Source organism: Diabrotica virgifera, chromosome 4, assembly GCF_917563875.1.
Source record: "Diabrotica virgifera virgifera chromosome 4, PGI_DIABVI_V3a".
NCBI classification, from domain to species: domain Eukaryota; kingdom Metazoa; phylum Arthropoda; class Insecta; order Coleoptera; family Chrysomelidae; genus Diabrotica; species Diabrotica virgifera.
In genome coordinates this window covers 108,692,164-108,713,901 of record NC_065446.1, presented here as the reverse complement: position 1 = coordinate 108,713,901, position 21,738 = coordinate 108,692,164, and the positions used below count along the sequence as shown (strand labels likewise).

Sequence of the window (21,738 nt, the reverse complement as noted above, 5' to 3'; positions counted from 1 at the left end):
CTACTTCTTCAAGAGCCATCTCCGCGACGGAGGTCGGCAATCATCATAGCTATTCTGACTTTAGAGACGGCTGTTCCGAAAAGTTCATTTAATATCCATCCATCCATACCATTCTTTCATAGACATTCTACGTCTTCATATGCTTCTTTTTCCTTGGATCTTTCCCTTCATAATCAGTTAGTGCCTTTTTGTTTTTTTCATCCTTCTCAGAAACTCTTTATTTGTGACGTAACTACATGATTAGAATGTCGCAAAGAACACAAAACAATAGACTAGAAGGACTTTTTATAGCAGATTATCAAAACAGAAGGAAAAATAATAACAAAAACATAAAAACTTAAAATATGTAATTTTGCTCACTCCAGACTAATGTTATTCGAAGTTTAGTCGAAAAATATGAAAATTGTATAAATGTTTAAAAAAATGTGCATAACATAAAATTTACTTTATATAATTTAAACTAAATTCGTCTTTTCACAAATTTTAAAATAGGCAAACAGTTTGGTTTATCTGAGTCCCACTGCATTTTCTCCCAACGTTGCTCAGTATACATAGCAGGGAAATATTAAAAACTTATCTATGTCACTGTGTTAGTAATTGGAGACAGTTATTCGTATTGGGCTCCTTCAATAGGCTACAATACTGTTTTAGTTTCCATGAATATACAATTAAAATGTTTGAAAACCCTGTACAAAAGGTCACCAACAATTTGTGCATATTTAAAATTCTACTATACGCAATCGTACTCTGAATACTTTCCAACCACATGGCATCAAGTTCATTCATCTTTCTCCAAGAATCTCTATTCAGTGTCCATTTTTGACACCAAATCAAATACCACAAACGTTTCTAATCTAGCAAAGTGTTAATGGCAGCAAATATCTTCTACAATGCAAACTTTTTCGCCTTATTAATAAAAGTGTACACGGTTTTCAAAACACAAAAAATTAAACTACAAAACGTAATTTTAAAATAAATAAATAATAATTTACAGCTTAAATTCTATATTCAAGATATTCTGGTATATATTATATTATAGAATTTGAAATGCTTATCACAAGAAATTGAATCGAAGTCTTAGAGCTGACTCCGTTCAAAATGCAAAATTCGTTGTCTTGGTACCCTTATTCGGTTTCGTCACATTCTCCTGGATTTTCGGGTAGAAGGTCATGTCCAACACACTAAAAAATAATAATTACTTAAGTGTTAATTCTTAAACATATGAGTTTTTATATCACATAATATGTACTAGAAAGGGAATATATGGAAATAGTATGGAAGCAACAAAAATAAAAGTCCAGATAAGACAAGGTGAAATCAGAATCATTTCAGCATATGTAAAACTAACAGATTCTTTAAACGTCGACCTGGATGCGTTTTTGAACATAGAAGAACCATCCATAGTAATAGTAACCCCTGCTGAGCTGCCCCCCCCCCCCCACTTGCAAAAATTAAAAAACAAATAGCGCTCATTTATGAGATATTTATGAGCTCTCATATTCCGCAAATTAAAAATTTTGAGCTCGTTACACTGAGCAGGAATTTAATATTTTAGTGGGGTGGGGCTGCCCCCCTCCACTTAAAAATAGGGATATTCAATCGATCTTTGCGGCAGAATTACGAGCTATTTATGAGCTCTTCAAATGATATAGTTTAGATTTTTGAACTCACCCCCTTCACCCCCCAACAACCCCTTTAATTGATTTTACTTAAAACAAACATGCTGAAAAAAATTAAAAAATATCGTATCGCGGATATAATTCCTATTGCTTATATATTCTAAGAATAAACTCTTAAATCATGCGCATTTCGATTATTGAGCTACAACCCCTTCGAAAGAAAACCACCACATCTTCCAGGCGTAAGAGAGAGTTGTACTTAAAATGCATTAAATTAATTATTTGGCGACTAAATATCGTTTAATAATTTATGAGCTCCCAAAATACGCGCCATTAGGTCATTAAATTGCAATTTCTTTTGTATAGTGCAGTCACTGAAGGTAAAAATCAACTATTTTACGTTCAATTTCGGTGAACCTTCATCGATTTTCACGAAAATTGGCGAGTGGTTAGAGGATACCCCATGAAAGAAAGGTGACATGGTACCAGCTTGCTCCTTTGCCCTGAGGGTGGATACCACCCCGTCTCGTGGGTGAAAATTATTTTAATTATTTTTTTTTTTAATTTTTTCTAATGGCTTTTGCTTAGTCAATTAGCCAGATTTTAAGAATTATAAAGTTATTAAAATAAATCAATACTTCTTGAGTTAATAAAGATCAAAGATTTTAATTTTTCGTGAAAAAATGCATGCTTTAAAGAGGTTTTTCGTAAATCACTTAAAAATTGTAAGTTTTTATATAAAAGTTATCATTACCAAAATTAAAGCTTTGAAAAACCTTTTATTATTAATTCAAAGAGAGTTATAGGTAATTAAATGTATTTTTTTTCGGCGAGTACCTATTCAAATCTAATTATTCTTATATTATTCAAATCTTATTATTTTACTGCGAGAACAATGTACCTGGAGCCCTTTAACCTATTATCCTAAAAATAAAGTATTTGAAAGATTAAAAATGTAATACAGTTTTATAGCTCTTGAAATTACCTTTCAAGTAGTTGGATGTGCCTGATGTCATAAAGATTCCAAAACAGCTATTCAAAAAAAACTTTGGTTTGATGCTATCAACTTCTTCTGGAACTCATTTGATAGGTACATCTAAATACTTTGACAAGTATTTAGTGTTATAAAATCCATCGTTTTCCCGTTATTTAAGCTTGGATCCTTAGATTTGAATACTCGCAGGAAAACAATATACATACATTCAATTACCTATAACTTACTTTAAATTAACATTAAATGGTTTTTCAAGTAAGAAATTTATTATACTTTTTATTAGCTTCAATTTTAGTGATGAAAACTTTTTTGTAAAAACTTACAGTTTTTGAGTTATTTACGAAAAATCGTTTTAAAGCATGCATTTTTTTCACAAAAATTAAAATATTTGATCTTTAATAACTCAAAAAGTATTGATTTATTTTAATAACATTATCTAACAAATTTTGCTTATAATTTGTCCCTCTATCGATTTGTGGGGTTATTTTTAATAAAGTAATTTTCACCCCCGAGAAGGGGTGGCATCTACCCCAGGCCATTGATTATAAACCCACCCATGGGTGGGTTTATAATCAATGCCCAGGCTAAAACCGCAAGTTGGTACCATGTTACGTTACTTTTGTTTGTTAAGGTATCCTCTATCCACCCACCAAGTTTCGTGAAAATTAATAGAGGTTCACCGAAATCGAAGGTCATAGTTGATTTTTTACCTACAGTGACTGCACTATAGACAGAAAATTGCAATTCAATAACTGAAATACGTGCATTTTGCGAGCTCATAAATTATTAAACGATATGTAGTCGCCAAATAATTAATTTAATTCATTTTAATTAAAATTCTTTCTTAAGCCGGGAAGATCAGGTGGTTTTCTTGCGAAGGGGTTGTAGCGCAATAATCAAATTGCACGTGATTTAAGAGTTTATTCTTAGAATATAAACTATACGAATTAAACTTCTATTAACTTTTTTGTAAAAACTTACAGTTTTTCATTGATTTGCGAAAAACCGCTTTAAAATATGCATTTTTTTCACGAATAATTAAAATCTTTGATCTTTAATAACTGAAAAAGAATTGATTTATTTTAATAACTTTATATAACAAATTCTGCTTAAAATTTGTCCTTCTATCTATTTGTGGAGTGATTTTTAATAAAATAATTTTCACCCCCGAGAAGGGGTGGTATCCACCCTTAGGGTAAAGACGCAAGGTGGCACCATATCACCTCTGTTCCTTGGGGTATCCTCTAACTACTCACCAATTTTCGTGAAAATCGATGAAGGTTCACCGAAATTGAAGGTAATAGTTGATTTTTACCTTCAGTGACTGCACTATACAAAAGAAATTGCAATTTAATCACCTAATGGCGCTTATTTTGGGAGCTCATAAAGTATTAAACGATATTTAGTAGCCAAATAATTAATTTAATGCATTTTAAGTACAATTCTCTCTTAAGCCTGGATGATGGGGTGGTTTTCTTGCGAAAGGGTTGTAGCTCAATAATCGAAATGCGCATGAATAAAGAGTTTATTCTTGGAATATATAAGCTATAGAAGTTATTTCAGCGATACGATATATTTTTATTTTTTTCAGCATGTTTCTCGTAAGTAAAATCAATTAAAGGGTTGTTTGAGGGTGAAAGGGATGAGCTCAAAAATCGAAACTATATCATTTCAAGAGCTCATAAATAGCTCGTAATTCTGCCTCAAAAATCGATTCACTATTCCTATTTTTATGTAGTGAGGGGGGGCTGAGTCGCCCCCCCTAAATTATTAAATTCCTGCTCAGTGTAACGAGCTCAAAATTTTTTATTTGCGGAATGTGAGAGCTCATACATAGCTCATAAATCAGGACTATTTGTTTTTTCATTTTTGCAAGTGGGGGAGGGGGCAGCTCAACACGGGTGTGATAGTAGACCTAAACTGGAACGGTAGAGCTACAAATAGAAATAGAAGAATATTAAAAAAATATTTAGTGCACAACGAAGACACCATGGTAATTCGGCGCATCAAACCAATCCACTTTCCAGGAAATGCTCTACCAACACATTTGGATATAGTAGTGGCTAAAAACCTAGGACTACAAACAGATATCCGAACATTAAACGAAGGATCAGGAGATCACAACTCCATACTCCTAGAGATAGGCACATGGGAAGATGATAACAAAATAACAAGGAAAAGAAAGAAAACAAAGTGGTCCAACTTCAAACGACTAGTGAGCATAGGAATTGAAAGCGGTGCTACAAACACCAATTCACAAGAAATAGAGGAAAAACATCGACAATCCATAAGAAAAAAAGAAATATAGTTAGTGGAGTTAACTCAAATGTGAGTGACAGACTCATATGTACAGATAAAAAAAGGAAGCACAACATCGATGTCATTTAGTATAACATCAGGACTTAGAAAAGGAGACCTCTGATTACCGTTGCTATTCAATTTGGCCTTAGAATATGCAAAAAGTAAAATATCATCTGAGCTGACAGAGGGATTTCCGAGTCGAGAATCAAAACTGTTGTTGGCATTGGCTGATGATCTAGATGCAGTCGCTCATTCTACAAGAGACGCGAGACAGGTGTTTTCTGAACTCGAGTAAGAAACAGGTAGTCTGGGCATTCGAATAAATGAAAAGACGAAATAGATGCTCGTAACCAAAAATTCAAGACCAAGAGTTAGGCAAAACATAACTATTAATGACCACAACTTTGAAGTAAAGAGTTTAAATATTTGGGGCCGATAATCAGAGATGACAATCACAAAGGAAAAGAGGTATCAGCTAGGATAGTTGCGGGGAATAGAGCATTATACTTCCTATCACTATTAGGACATGATCTGTAGGTCATGAAATTAATAAAAGGCCAACGCCGTAGTATAAAACTCAATAGAGTCTACGAATTGGTCTGGAATAAACTGGCGTCTGATCGGCCTATGAAGGAGCAGTACGGCAAGAGATAAGGGCTTGCTGCTTGTTGATACTCCTCCATAGATCCCTACCGAAAAGCTGCTAAAAAGAAAATATAAATTAAGACTGTATACTGGTGAGTTTCAGTTCTTACCCTTGAAACTCTCCAGTTGGTAAGAAAAACAAAAACAGATTACTGAGAAAGATTCACAAAAGGACTAGAGATGGATTTCTACGGACAACAGAAACAAGTATGGCGCTTCATAAGACAACAAAGAAGCGAAATGAAAGAACTAGTTGAAATAGAACACATAAATGAGGATACATGGGTGGCCTTCCTGACAGAAATGTTTAAAAAAGATAACGAAGAATCTTTACCAGATACGCCAAATATAGTAACTGATAAAAATACCGAAATCTCCCAAATAGATGTGAAACAAGGAATAAATAAATTAAAAAATAGAAAGTCCCCAGGGAAAGATCAAATACCAAATGAACTCTTAAAATATGGAGGTGATCACCTTTTACAACAAGTGCAACTTCTTATTCATAAAATAATCACCACGAACAGAATACCAGATGAATGGAGGAGAGCGATCATGCTGATTTTCTTCAAGAAAGGAGATAAAAAAGACCCAAATAATTATCGAGCAATAAATCTTTTAAATACAATACTCAAATTGACAACAAGAATTATAGCGACAAAAATAAACGAACGCATAACTCTGCAAGAGGAACAGCAAGGATTTCGGACAGGAAGATCATACACGGATGCAGTTTTGTAAGAAAAGTCCCTGGAATACAACAAACTAGCCTATGTATGCCTGATAGATTCGAAGAAAGCGCTTGATACAGTGAGAATTTGGGACGCGATACATTTATTATATGAAAAGGGAATATCACTAGATTTAATAAAAACCATTGAGAATATTATCAAGATAACATACATGTAGCTATGGTAAGATGTTAGGAAAAACTATCGCAACCTATCAAGTATGAAACTGGCATTAGACAAGGAGATTCGCTGAGCTCATTAATATTTAATCTGATAATGGATGAAATCATAAAGAAAGTTAAAAAAGAAAGAGGATATAGAATGGGAGAAAAGGAAATAAAGATTCAGGATGTAACCAGAAAGCAGTTTCTTTCAACGAAAAGTCTTGGATTTGAAATATTGTTTATTGTTTTATTTCAATTATTTTAATTGTTTTATTACAGTAAACTTTGCATCTGGGTCTTTTCGTCGTCTTCCTAGTTTTACTAGAGATGTCGCTGTTTTGCGCCTCAAAGGTGGAATTACTGCGTCGCGGTGATCTCCCTTAAAAAGGCAGGATTGTTGATTTTTGTTTCAGAGTTGGTACTGCATAGCTACACTGATGAAGCATAAGATGCAGAAATAGCTATTTGTAGATGGCGGTCCAACTCTGAATCAAATTAAAACAAAACTGCCTTTCCCCCTTGAAATAAAGATAATCTGCTACGCCGACGACGCCATAACAGCCGAAAATGAAGATGACCTACAAAGATTACAGTAAAACCTCCTTTAACCGAAATAATTGGGGGGGGGGGGGAAGTCGTTTCGGATAACAAGAATTTCGGTTAAAAATAACATGGGTTTTTGTATCCTTCTTGTATCAAATTGCATATTATTCTTGGTCAAAGATAGTATTAAAAAATACTATGAGGTGATTTCGTAATGTGTTGTATATTTAATTGCATTCTTTAGTTGTATGAAAGCAAAGTTGACAATGTTGACAAATTAATATCGAATTGTTTCCGCTTTTCGATAAAAATTTACTTTTTATTGACGAAATTATTGACAGTGTCAGCCGTTTCGGTTAAACGATGTTTCGGTTAAAAAGGTTTCGGTTAACGGAGGTTTTACTGTAATTACAGAATTCGAAGATACGGCTCTCATATACAACATGGTGATCTCAACGGAGAAAACTAAATCGATAGAAATATCAGCGGAACCGAGACGATGTAAATTGGTCGTAAATAACAAAATAATGGAACAAGTGATGGAAATGGAATACTTGGGAGTAAAACTGTCAAGCTACGGAAAAGTGGACAAGCTACGGTATAAGTCAACAATAAGACCGGTAATGACGTACACAGATACGGCGAAAACACAAAGAGTGCTGGAAACAGCAGAAATGAAAGTCTTACGAAAATAGCAAATTAAACTCTAAGAGATAGAGTAACAAGTGAGGAAATACGAGCGAGATGTGGAATAGAAGAAATAAACATGTGAACCAAAAGAAGAAAGATAGAATGGAATCAACACATAGAAAGAATGACAGAAAATAGAATAGTACGAATAGCAAGAGACAAATCGCCAAATGGAAGAAGATCATTGGGACGACCGAGGAAAAGATGGTCAGACAATGTCAATTGAGGCTAAAAACTGAAATTAAAACAGGCATTGAGCTTATTTATAAAGTAGGAAGAAGAAGAAGAAGAAGAAGAAGACTGTATACGTCAATTATTAGTCTAGTTGTTACATATGGAAGTGAAACATGGACTCTACATTAGCGAGAAATAAATAAGATGCTTCCCAGAATATTTGGCCCTCAAAAAGATGAAGTGAGAGTAGAGTGGAAATAGACCAGGACGCATCTGTAAAAATATTAGTACATTTGGACGTTGAGAGGTGACTCAAATTTTTTTGCAGAAATTGCTTGAAAATAACTCAATTAATAATATTTGAGTTATCCTCCCTCTCAGAAAGGTCCGGAACATTGTTTAAATAATCAAAATGTCAAAAAATTAAGGAAAAATTCGATTATTTTCTTCGTTTTTTGATTATAACTTTAAGAGTATTCATTTCCGAGAAAAGTTGCATTAACGAAAAAGTTGTGTAATTAAATTTCCAACAATATAGAGTTTTTTGAAGATTTAAAAAATAGTCACCCTTGTTGTAAAATAGCAATAATTGGGAAAAAACTATACGAAAACAAGTATTCGCATTTTACGTTTTTCAACTATTTATGCTAAATTTTCAAATTTCATCCAGAAAAACTATATGATACAGCTAAACAATACTGTAAGTTTCATTAAGATCGGTTCAATAGATTTTGCAAAATAAATTTTGCAATCCAGCTTTCGCAAAAAAAAATTCATTTTTTCAAACTGTTTACAGGACTGAAAATAAAGCAGATAGTAAGGTGAAATTTTTTTTGCTTATAGAAGTGTACTTTACCTTTCATCTGCAATTTGCAAAACTTAAATCGATTAACCACCACGGCGTCAGGAATTTTTTTAAATAAGCATTAATTATTATTGTTGCGCGCAGGACACCGGATAGTTTGTTCTGATTGGGCATTCGAATGACCTTTGACAATTATTGATACATTTTAATTTTTATTACATTTCGATGTAAATAAATAAATTTGTTTATTGCAAAATAAAAACACATACTCTATCCTTTGAAATAACACTTTTTTTAGCAAAAACTTTCTTTGTTCATATATTTTAACTTGAGAATAAAAGTTTATTATTTTTAAACATATGCAATTGTTTAAACAATATTTCACAAACAATAATAAAATTAGTTTGATTTTTGTGGAATTAAAATATTAAAATACAACAAAATATAGAGTAAGAATATAGAGTAAGAATATATATTAGATGAAGATTGGAAGAAATTTTGGTGGAAATCAAAATTATGTGAATCGAACACCGCTGTTCTGCGCGTAGCACCAATAATTAATGTTTATTTAAAAAAATTCCTGACGCCGTGGTACTTAATCGATTTTAATTTTGCAAATTGCAAATGAAAGGTACAGTACACTTTTATAAGCAAAAAAAATTTCAACTTGCTATCTGCTTTATTTTCAGTCCTGTAACATTTTGAAAAAATTAATTGTTTTTGCGAAAGCTGGATTGCAAAATTTATTTTGCAAAATCTACTGAACCGATCTTAATCAAATTTACAGTATTGTTTTACTTTATCATAAAGTTTTTTGGGTGAAATATGAAGGTCATAAGTGTAGCGTAAATGGTTGAAAAACGTAAAATGCGAATACTTGTTTTTGTATGATTTTTTTCGCAATTATTGCTATTTTGCAACAAGGGTGACTATTTCTTCAACTTTTAACCAATTCTATATTGTAGGAAATTTAATTATGCAACGTTTATGTCAGTACATCTTTTCTCGGAAATGAATACTTTTAAAGGAATAATCAAAAAACGAAGAAAAAAATCGAAATTTTCCTTCATACTTTGACATTTTAATTATTTAAACAATGTTCCGGACCTTTTTGAGAGGGAGGATAACTCAAATATTATTATTTGAGTTATTTTCAAGCAATTTCTGCAAAAAAATTTGAGTCACCTCTCAACGTCCATCTCAGAACAGATGGGCCCTGGACTAAAAAGGCGTAATGCTAAATTGGTGACTCTGTATGGTACTGAAAACATCGTCAGACATATAAAAACTAACCGGATAAGATGGGCAGGTCATGTGGTAAGATCAGAGAAAGACAGAGTGTTAAAACAGTATATTTTTTGAGAAACCAGATGACAGAAGGTCAGTAGACCATCTCAGAAAAAGATGGAAGAATGAAAAATGGATGAAAGTCTAGTATTGGAGTACAACAATGGGAAATTGAAGCGCAAGATCATAGAAGATTGAGGGCTATAGTGGATGCGGCGAAGACCCACCCCGAGTTGTAAAGCCAGTCAAGAAGAAGAAGAAGAAAAAATCTAACTGCAGCATCAAATACTTACATCTGAGATATTGATCCTGGGCGAACTCATCGTTTGTTCCGGATATATCCACGGTTTAAAATAGGGATTCTCTTGCGACGATTTCCACATTTCGTACCCTTCAGCGGCTTTCTTCAGTTGCTTTACTACTTTTGGTGCGAACTTTTGAGTGATTTTGTTTACCAACCACGGAGGAAGTTTTCCCCTGGGGTCTGTTTGTGATATATATCCCAGGAAACATCCTTTCGCAGATTCTCTAATGACGAATCCGGTCATGTGGGAAATCGCCCTATAAAATTAACAATGCAATATAGTCTAGTAAAATAAAATTACACTACATGTAAATCAAAATGTAAATTCGTACAGGTTGAAACAAATTTTATATCAAAGTTTAGGTGGGTACAAAAGATATTTTCAAGAAAGTATCCAAATTATACAAGGGGATCATTGTTTAAATAATTAAAAAGGGGTCATTTTTGCAAAAAAAAACTTACTTTTTTAACTGCTGAGGTCATTTAATAACTAATGAAGGTATATAGGATTATTTTCTGCAAAGTTGAAGGGTAAATTTTTCAAATAAGACTTACAAAATTAAATTTGACCCCCTATTTATTTAAATAATTATACATAAATCTTTAAAAACAAATTTGCAATAAATTATTTTTAGCGTTTTAAATAAGCACTATAAAATACCTTATTTTACAGGAGAAGTTGCGCTATGTTATCAGTATTAACAAAAAAAAATTGGTCCAAAAATATTTAATATTTTTTGAGATATTGAATTTGTATATTAAATGTTACTCTATTTTCAATTGCAAAAACGCGGTTGTTTTCAAAGAAGTATTCACCTGTATTAAATCTTATTATTTTTATTTTTTTGTATATTTTCGATCAATGTACCGATAAATTCAAATTTCAATTAAACTTCCCCCTAAAATGGAATTTGAAAATTATTCAAATTTGTTTATAATTTGTTTTTTTAATAACGTCGCGGGGATTAAGCATTTTGAAATACCGTTTCGATAATTGGATTACTGGGAATTTTTCACTAATTAACATATTTTTTTGTCTTTTTTTCTCTTCTTTTTTTTTTCTTGGAGTTATATTACTACGGGCCCTTTTAGGGTTAAGTTTCATTAATAATGTTGAATCTCTAAGATATAGATTCTAGACAGAAAAATATTAAGATTGGTCTAAAACACTTAAATAAAATGTGGCTACTTACTGAGTTACAGGGTGTTTTATTTAAAAATTTAAAAATTATTTTTACCAAGTACTTTCAAACTATTTGACGTATCCTTATCATACTTGGCAGAAAGTGTGGCTACTATATAGTCTACTAAATTGTGATAAACAAAAGTTTCTAGCTACTACCAGAGGCGTACGACGGGATAGTTAATGGTTGACCCTTCCCAAATTCTACGCCACTGAGGGAATTACTATTTTAGTGAAATTTTTCGATTCTCTAATACTTTCTATGTAAATAATATACTCTTTACTGGTAACGATTAAGTCATTAGTTTTCGAGATATTGGACGTTAAAAATGAAACGGCATAGTTATTTTGATTCATTCATTCATTCATTTTAAACTTCCAATATCTCTCAAACTGATGACTTTATCGATACCAATAAAGTTATTTACATACAAAGTATTGGAGAATCGAAAAATTCCGCTAAAATAGTAATTCCCTCAGTGGCGTAGAATTTGGGAAGGGTAAATCATCCCTTATCCCCTGTCGTACGCCTCTGGCACTAGCTAGAAACGTTTATTAATCACAATTTAGTAGGGTGTATAATAGCTACACTTTCTGCCAAGTATGATAAGGATACGTCAAATAGTTTTAAAGTACTTGATAAAAATAATTTTTAAATTTTTAAATAAAACACCCTGTAACTCAGTAAGTAGCCACATTTTATTTAAGAGATTTTAGTTAAATCTTGATATTTTTAGGTCTAGAATCTACAACTCAGAGATTCGACATTCTTAATAAAATTTAACCCTAAAAGGGCCCGAAATGATATAACTCCAAGAAAAAAAAAGAAGAAGAAAAGACGACAAAAAATTTTGTTAATTAGTAAAAAATTCCCAGGAACCCCATTATCGAAACGGCATTTCACAATACTTAATCCCCGCGACGTTATTAAAAAAACAAATTATAAACAAATTTGAATAATTTTCAAATGCCATTTTAGGGGGGAGTTTAATTGAAATTTGAATTTATCAATACATTTATCGAAAACATACATAAAAATAAAAATAATGAGATCTTAAGCAGGTGAATATTTCTTTGGCAACAACCGCGTTTTTGCAATTGAAAATATAGTAACATTTAATAAACAAATTGAATATCTCAAAAAATATTAAATATTTTTGGACCAATTTTTTTTTTGCTTAATACTGGTAACATATCGCAACTTAGTCTATAAAAAAAGATATTTTATAGTGCTTATTTAAAACGCTAAAAATATTTTTTTGCACATTTGTTTTTAAAGATTTATATACAATTATTTAAATAAATAGGGGGTCACATTTAATTTAGTAAGTCTTTTGTGAAAGATTTTCTCTTCAACTTTGCAGAAAAAAATCCCATAGACCATCATCGATAAGTGGATTACCTCAGCAGTTAAAAAAGTATTTTTTTTGCAAAAATGACCCCTTTTTAATTATTTAAACAATGATCCCCTTGTATGATTTGGATACTTTCTTGAAAATATCTTTTGTACCCACCTAAACTTTGATATAAAATTTGTTTTAACCTATACGAATTTACATTTTGACTTTTTTTATTTTATTAGGCTCATAAAGAAATATGAAAACGTAGGAAAAAATTATCGAGTATTAAGTAATTAATAAATTTAAGTAATTTAAGTAAAGTAAATAAACAAAACAGGGCCGGGGTAGCTCATGCGATAGGAAGGCTGACTTCCATGCGGGTAGACCGGGGTTCGAATCCCAGCGCCGCCGGTGAGAACAGTAAAAATGTCTATAGGCCCCAGGTCCACTCAGCCTGAATAAAATGAGTACCTTGGGTAAAACCAGGGGTAATAATAGGCGGTTGAAGCGTAGCACTGGCCCTGTTGCCTACCGTAGGCCCTAGATATAGCAGACTAACCTGCTATAATCGCACAGCTGCGTTAGCGATATAAAACGGCAGAATATTATTAAATGAACAAAACATACTGAGCGTCATAACTTAGTAATATTGTCAACTTATGTAATAAATTTAATTATTAGATATTTTTTAAATTAAACATACCTATTTCATAGTTATTTGCAAAAAATATTATTCTCTTCAAAACAATATACAAAATGTATTTATACAAAAAGTAAATATATAAAGAGTCGTCCTATATCGACCATTTGCATCAATATTGTTGCTCGACTTTTATGTGGTATAATATCCATTAAATTATCAAGAGATTCTTGAGCAATTTCTCCCCATAACCGTGGTAACAGTTCTCTAAGTTGCTGAAGGGTCTGCGGAGGGGGTAGGTGATCTGTAAGCCTTCTTTGTAGCATGTCCCAATGGGATTCAATTACATGCAAATCTCTATCTTTGCAGATCTATGTGGTTGAGCATTATCGTCGAAGAAAAAACTGGTCCCCAATGGCTGCATAAAAATTAAAACAATAATATGCTCAATAATCTTCCGTCTGTACACCTCACCATTCATAGTGTCCTGGCAAAGGTAGAGACCTGTTCTTCCACCGAAACAGATTCCAGTCCAAACAATAATTCCACCACCTCCAAATGGATGAACCATCTGACACGGTCTTTGATTTCTTGTATCCTTGATCTTGTTCATACACGTACTCAATGGCTATCTAAAAATCGGCAATCTCTAGACTCGGCTATGATCAATACTGAATGCCATTCATCTCTCCAATTTAGATGTGCTCTAGCCCAATCTGATCTCTGACGCCGATATCGTAAGCTTAGAAATGAATAAAAAACATATTTTAAATTTTACCTTATATATCCTTTCCTAATTGCATAATCCTTATGGTTGACTGAATGATTTAAAATTAGTTTTTCTGCACCCATATCCAGCCACGACCTTTGAAGGACAAAATCTCTATTTTTTACAGGTGTTGGACACGATACTAAAAAACACCAGTAGTGTATTAAACATTTGTACTATTTTAATTAAAAATCTTTAAAAACCACAACTAACAACCACATTAAATTTAATCATCGGTTAGGCGCGCCACCTTATGTAACATCCTTAGTCACGGTGGGACTACCAGTCTCATAATAATCAGTCGTGTGATGGATGACCGAAGTTATTTTTAACGTTTAAGTTAAAGTTAAGATAACTCTCAGGAATAACGATGCCCATAACTATTTAGGTAAAATTCGGTGTGATGTATCGGTCAGAGTTATGAGATAGTTATTTGATCAACGTTATATTAGAAATAAGGTTTGAGGAAAAAAGGATGAAGTAACAAAGAGAACCTTATGTAGAAATAGTACAAGTTGGAGTGAGCGCGAGAGATAGTTCGGAACATACTACAGGATGGGTAGATGACCGTAAAAGCAAGTAAAAGTAAATACCCATCGTCGGCCACCGTCGATGACCGGACAGTGCCGAACAGCAAACAGCTGTTCGGGTTCGGTGGTGTTTCAGGTGTTTCAAACGGTAGATCGAAACAGGGTTGCCAGATTGGTGTATTTTCCCACAATTTTGGGGTAATTTGAAAGCGTGGAAATTTTTGTAAGCAGAAATTTTAGTGGGATTTTTTGGGGGCGGAAAATTATGGCGGATTTTAAGGGGTCATGGTAAATTAAATTTGCGAATGTACATAGAACTGCGTATATTATACCGGTGATTATTCTCCCATAAAATGTGTGTGTGTGTGTGTGTGTGTTTAGATTTATGACCTTGGTTTGAACCAATTGGCCAGCTCAATTTTTTTTTTTTTTTATTTTCATAGACACAATTTCCTAATTTTAACTGATATACATTATATTTTAATAATCACAAACATATATTACATACATTACATTAAAAATACATACTAATAAAACACTATTACTAAATACTTCTACTAAACCACTAATTGATATTAACTTTTTTTTCTTTTTTTTTTCTTTCGCGCTAAGACCTAAACCCGATTCATCCTCGCGGAGGTTTAGGCCTTCTTTGTGATTTTTTTGTTTTTTTTTTGTTTTATTTTGTTTTTTTTTTGTTTTTTTTTTTTTGTTTTTTTTTTATTTTGTTTTTTTTTATTGTTTTTTAATATTTATTTTTTTTTTTATTATTTTTGATAAATGAAGACCATAGGAACTATTAATTATTTCCAGGGCCCTCGTTGATAAGTAGTATAATTTTGGTGTACTGTTCTCTTCATTTGACTACTAATTTATTAAAATGCGGCAAAAATTTAAATGTGGGGTATTTGAGCTTCAATTTGAGGGAATTTCAGTTTCTAAGTGGGGGATTTATAAAATATCATCTGGCAACTCTGGATAGAAAGCTCAGTAGATACTTAAAATAAAATTTCAACTTATATCTCTCGATTTGATTTTGTATCATTTTTAAAATTGTATTACCCTTCTATTCTTATTTATTAAATTATTAGCTTCTAAATTCACTTGATTTCTGTCTAAAAACAAGTCAAAAGATGAACCTAACCTTACATACCCTTACATAACTACAAAGACATCTCATAACTTGAGGTTTAACGTCGCGTTATAAAATGACAGTTGATATAATATCAGATAACTCAAGAACTGTCAAGAAATAACGCAAGTAGTTAAGTTAAGTATGATACATCACACCAATTCGAGGATTATAACGTAACTACAGGATAACTTTACGTTAACGATAACTTCGGTCATCCATCACACGACTGAATTGATATGTGATCTGTGTTACTTTTTGAATTGTTGTTTAATACATTTGTTGTAATTTAGTTTGTCATAGTCAATAAAATATTATCAATAGTACACGAGAGCTCTAAAATTATCGATTTGTATCCCGAGTAACACTTTAACAGTTTTAATTTAACGACCCGAAGGGGAGTGAAATTATGTCAAAGTGTCACGAGGGCAAAACAAATCGATAATTTTTAAGAGATCGAGAGTAATTCAGTAAGATTATTTCATGAGTAAAACTGTCTTTTTAAATCATTTTAATTAATATTTTATTGATATCTTCACCTAAATAATATTTGCTAAACCTGTTTCTTGATGTTCTCTGTGACATGTTGTATAAAATATTCATTGTCATTAAGGTGATACAGTAGCGATCAACAGGTAGCCAAAACGCGTTCCAAGATTTCGGCTGTAATTTTGAATATTTTTTCGAGATATTTGGCACACGTATTCGTAATATAATAAAGAATGGCGGTACAGAGCCGAATTTGAAAAATATATTAATATGTGGAAATTACTCTGTAATTAAATACAATATTAAAAAAACGAGCCTGTACCGCCATTAAGAAGAACAAAAAAATACACTTTCTTCAAATAAACTTTTTTATCCGATGCCTAGATTTTGTGTCATTTTGGAACTACTAAAATTTTTTATTTCATTAGTAGTTCCAAAATGACACAAAATCTAGGCATCGGATAAAAAAGTTTATTTGAAGAAAGTGTATTTTTTTGTTCTTCTTAATGGCGGTACAGGCTCGTTTTTTTAATATTGTATTTAATTACAGAGTAATTTCCACATATTAATATATTTTTCAAATTGGGCTCTGTAAGGCCATTCTTTATTATATTACGAATACGTGTGCCAAATATCTCGAAAAAATATTCAAAATTACAGCCGCAATCTTGGAACGCGTTTTCGCTATCTGCTGATCGCTACTGTTTCCTCTTAATGTTACCTACTGAATGTTTTTTTGCGTAGTAACGAAGGGCATCTGACGTAATGCTTGACGACGGGAAATTATCAGTAGTAATTGCACAAGAGCTCTGAAATTATTGAATTTTTCCCGAGTGACACTTTGACAGTTTTAATTTCACGAGCCGAAGGCGAGTGAAATTATGTTAAAGTGTCACGAGAGCAAAAATTCTATATTAATTTCAGAGGTCGAGTGCAATTTGTTGCGATTATTTCATGAATAAAACTGTTCAAAACCAAAATTTTATTGTAATTTATTTATGTAAGTACCATTAAACACACAGTTTTTATAAATATTTGACGATTGAAAGTCATCAATTTTATAATTTTTAAAACATCATTAATGTCACTGAATGTATTTTTTCGTAGCAACGAAGGGCATCTGACGGAATATACTTAACGATGGGAGATTATCAAAAATTATCGATTTAATTCAGATTTCTGTAGCTTTCTATTGGTCAGAATCTCCTATGAATGAAATAATCAAAAATAATTATCGGCATTAAGAGGCAACAGTAGCGATCAACAGGTAGCAACAAACGCGGTTCAAGATTGCGGCTGTAATTTTGAATATTTTGTCGAGATATTTGGCACACATATTCGTAATATAATAGAGAATGGCGGTACAGAGCCCAATTTGAGAAATATGTTAGTATGTGGAAATTACTCTATAACTAAATAAAATATTGCAAAAAGGAGCCTGTGCCGATATTAAGAAGAATAAAAAAAATAAACTTTCTTTAGTAAAATTTTTTATCTCTGACAAGACATCGGACATAATATTATAACTAAATAACTGATTAGTCAACATAGAGAAAGTGTCGCTGTCATTTTGACAAACTTGCGTCAGATTTCTGCTCTGTTAAAACATGGCGGTATACGATTCGTATCGAGTGTTCGTAATCCCTATGCAGATAACAGAACAGAAATCTCAAGCAGGTTTGTCAAAATGACAGTGACACTTTCTCTATGTTGACTAATCAGTTATTTGAAGACACAAATGCGTGAAGGGTCTATGTGACAATTTTTTCAAAATATGTTTTTTATGTTAAAAGTACGTTTTTAGAACCTAAAAATCTTTCAAACAAGTCAAACATGTTTTAACATTAATATTTTCTAAGTTACTAGAGCGTAAAGGATCTATGTACACAGTAAATTTTAAAATATAATTGCATAAAGAATCTATGTACACAATATGTTACTTATATCCCTTATCCACTGAGATTTCTATGGATTTGTTGTACATGGATCCTTTATGCCTGAATACACTGATTTTCTCCTTCCGTAATATAGGCTATTGATTATGTTCAAAATAAGAGAGCTAAAAGGAACTACAACGTTAACGGGATTTTATTGTCTCATATGGTCAACGGACATCTATGTTTGAAAAAACCGCGGAGTGCTACCATTTAAATGGGTGCGTTTTTAAGAAAGGGGTGAATTAGTCCCTAGGCTCAGGGTGAATTAGGGTGAGTTCCATTCACTTTTGGTACAAACACTTCTAAAGGAAAATTGTTCCAGGATAAATTTACTATCGAAATATCATATTTTTAAGTCAAAAGTATTTTTTTTTACAAAAATACATTCAAAAGAAAAGCAAGAAAAAAACACAAAAGAAAGTAATTTTGTTTTTAGCCCCATAATTTCTTTCCACATGGATATAGGTATAGGCATTGCTTCAGCAAAAAATAACTTCCATCCTTCCTTTTTAAAATGACGTTTGGTAGAAGACTCCAGGATTTATAGTTTCCAAAATAGAATTTTTCAAAATTTGTCGCTTACAGAATTTTTGAGAAATTTTCCCCATTATTTCGCAAACATTGTTCTGTAACTATTTTCTACGCATTTCTAGGTATATGCAATGGTACATTTAGTAAAAAGAGAAGTCAATTGCCTTTAAAATGGTCCACTGTGAAAGGTCGTACGACTATTTTTAAAGAAGTTATGCTTTTTCAAGCTTTTATACTTTTAATGATTTTTGATATATTTTATGATTATTTTTTTAAATTTCTCATTATGACTTTTTTTCTTGTACATTTAAGTATATACATTTTAGAATAAAAAAGCTTATTTTCTTTACTTTAAAATGTTGTATTGCAATCACCTCTAGCACTATTTTTAAACAAGATATCCGTGGGATATCCAAGGGGATCCGTAATTTGAGAAAAAATTTAAATTTTTTTTATTTTTTCAATTAGAAGAATATAATTGCATATTGTAACATAATTTTTAATTCTAAATAACTTTTCTTCATAACACTTTTCGATATTGTGGAATATAAAGGTACTTTACTCTTGAGCTAAATTCATATTTTTTAACATACCTCGTACACTATTGATAAAATTTTATATCTGATGATTACATCTTAGGTTTTAGACTATGCAGAGCATTTTATAAAGAATAATTTTTTTCATAAAGTTAATAATAAAAAGTTTTCCATATGGTTCCAACTTAGTGGGACCTATTGCATGTGTATATGTCAAACTATGAAAAAGCATATCTTGTTTAAAAATAGACCTAGAATTTTTTACAATACACCATTTTAAAGTAAAGAAAATAAGCTTTCCTTTTTATTGCACAATGTGTATACCTAAGTATACAATAAAAAGTTATAATGAGAAATTTAAAAATAATCGTAAAATATATCAAAAATCATTAAAAGTATAAAATTTTGAAAAACCATATCTTACTTAAAAATAGTCATACAGCCTTATACGATAGACCATTTTAAAGGTAATTGACTTTGCTTCCTACTAAATGTAACATTGCATATACCTAAAGCTGCGTAAAAAAAAGTTAAAGAACAATGTTTGCGAAGTAACAAGGAAAATCGCTCAAAATTGTTGTGAGTGGCGAAATTTGAAAAATCATATTTTGGAAACTGTAAATCATACAGACTTACACCAAACGGCATTTTAAAGAGGAAGGATGGAAGTTTTTTTTCTATGAAGTAATGCCTATACCTATATCCCCGTGAAAAAAAGTTGTAGGGCAAGAAACAAAAATGCTACCTTTCGTGTTTTTTTCTTGCTTTTCTTTTGAATATATTTTTGTAAAAAAAAATATTTTTGACTTTAGAATGTGATATTTCGATAGTAAATTTAACCTGAAACAATTTTTCTGTAGACGTGTTTGTACCAAAGGTGAATAGAACTCACTCTAATTTGCCCTGTGCCTAGGGACTAATTCACCCTTTTCTCAAAAACGCACCCCTTTAAATGGTAGCACTCCGCGGTTTTTTCATATATAGAGTTCCAGTGACTCTATGAAACAATAAAACCCCGTTAACGTTGTAGTTCCTTTCTAAAATACATAATCAATAGCCTAATATATCACTTAGATCCTAAAAGTATGGTTATGTAGTTATTATTTACATCTAGACGGTATACAGTGTTCATGTTTCTCTTGATAATTTTATTGAAAAAATGTCGTGTTCCCCAAGAAGTGATTGATGTAATCAAACAGCACATTTTATCTTTTCCTGCTGACACGTCTCACTATTCTAGAAACAAAAATGCCAACAAAATGTATTTATCTCCCTTACTAAATATGTCAAAAATGCATGAACTATATGAACAATATATCAAAGAAAATGAACTGGATAAAAGGTTTGCAGTAACAAAGAGTTTCTACTGTAACATTTTCGTTACAGAATTTAATCTGTCAGTTGGACAGCCCGAGAGTGACACTTGTTCTACCTGTGATGCAGGTTTGGGAAATGATGAGCATAAAGAAAATTTCCATTTTGCTTTTGACCAACAGAAAGCAGACAGGCAATATGCGCGTGACAATAAAAACATATGTTATATAACCATTGACTTGCAACAGACTATGCCACTACCAAGACTTACAACTTCAAAAGCTTTTTATCTAAGGCAGATGTGGTTCTACAATCTTGGAATTCACAGCATAACAGAGGAAGGTGATAAGGCCTACTTTTTTAATTGGACTGAAAATGTAGCCACAAAGGGTAGCTTAGAAGTAGGTAGTTCTCTGCACACATTTGTGCAACTTTTATCCAGTAGAAACAAGAAAATAGATCATCTTATCATGTGGTCTGATTCTTGTGCTAGTCAAAACAAAAACTTTAATCTGATATGTCTATATCAATACCTTATTTTAAAAAAATATGTTAAGGTTATAGAGCATAAGTTTCCGGAAGTGGGACATTCCTTCCTAGATTCTGATAGAGATTTTGGAATAAAAGAGAAAAAGTTAAGAAAAATTGAGAATTTGTTCAGTCCAGATCAGTATTAACATATATAACATATATAACGTTATTCGGGAATCGAGTAAGAAAGGATCGATTATTATCAACATGGAAAACCACTTTAAAAATATTAAAGAAATTGCAATCAATTTAAATTTATTTAACAGAAAAAAAGATACTAACAAAGAAAAAATAAATATGAGGGATGAGGTAAAATGGATTCGTGTTGAAAAATATGGTGAATATATGTACAAAAAAACACTAGCTCCATTCACACCTTTCCTAAAAGTAGATATCCGTAAGAATGCAAGAGTAGTTACAGAAACAGAATTTAATTTACCAGTAATGGCTAACAAAACAAACATTTTGACCGAAGAAAAAATTAACAATTTAAAACAACAGTTAATTTTTATTGATGAGCCTTATAGACATTTTTACACCAATATTTGT

The 21,738-nt window shown here is 31.7% G+C and overlaps 1 protein-coding gene across 1 annotated transcript in view; it reads right to left on the bottom strand.

The window, feature by feature from the left end:
* Positions 1 to 332: 332 nt before the first annotated feature.
* The window catches only part of LOC114331847 (START domain-containing protein 10), a 50,246-nt gene continuing 28,840 nt past the window's right edge, over positions 333 to 21,738 (bottom strand). Inside the window, exons 3-5 of the mRNA XM_028281524.2 lie at positions 14,199 to 14,331; positions 10,247 to 10,514; positions 333 to 1,181 (exon numbers count right to left, since the gene is read on the bottom strand). Coding sequence (XP_028137325.1) covers positions 1,125 to 1,181; positions 10,247 to 10,514; positions 14,199 to 14,331 — 458 coding nt within the window. The 3' untranslated portion in view covers positions 333 to 1,124. The remainder of the gene's footprint in view (positions 1,182 to 10,246; positions 10,515 to 14,198; positions 14,332 to 21,738) is intronic.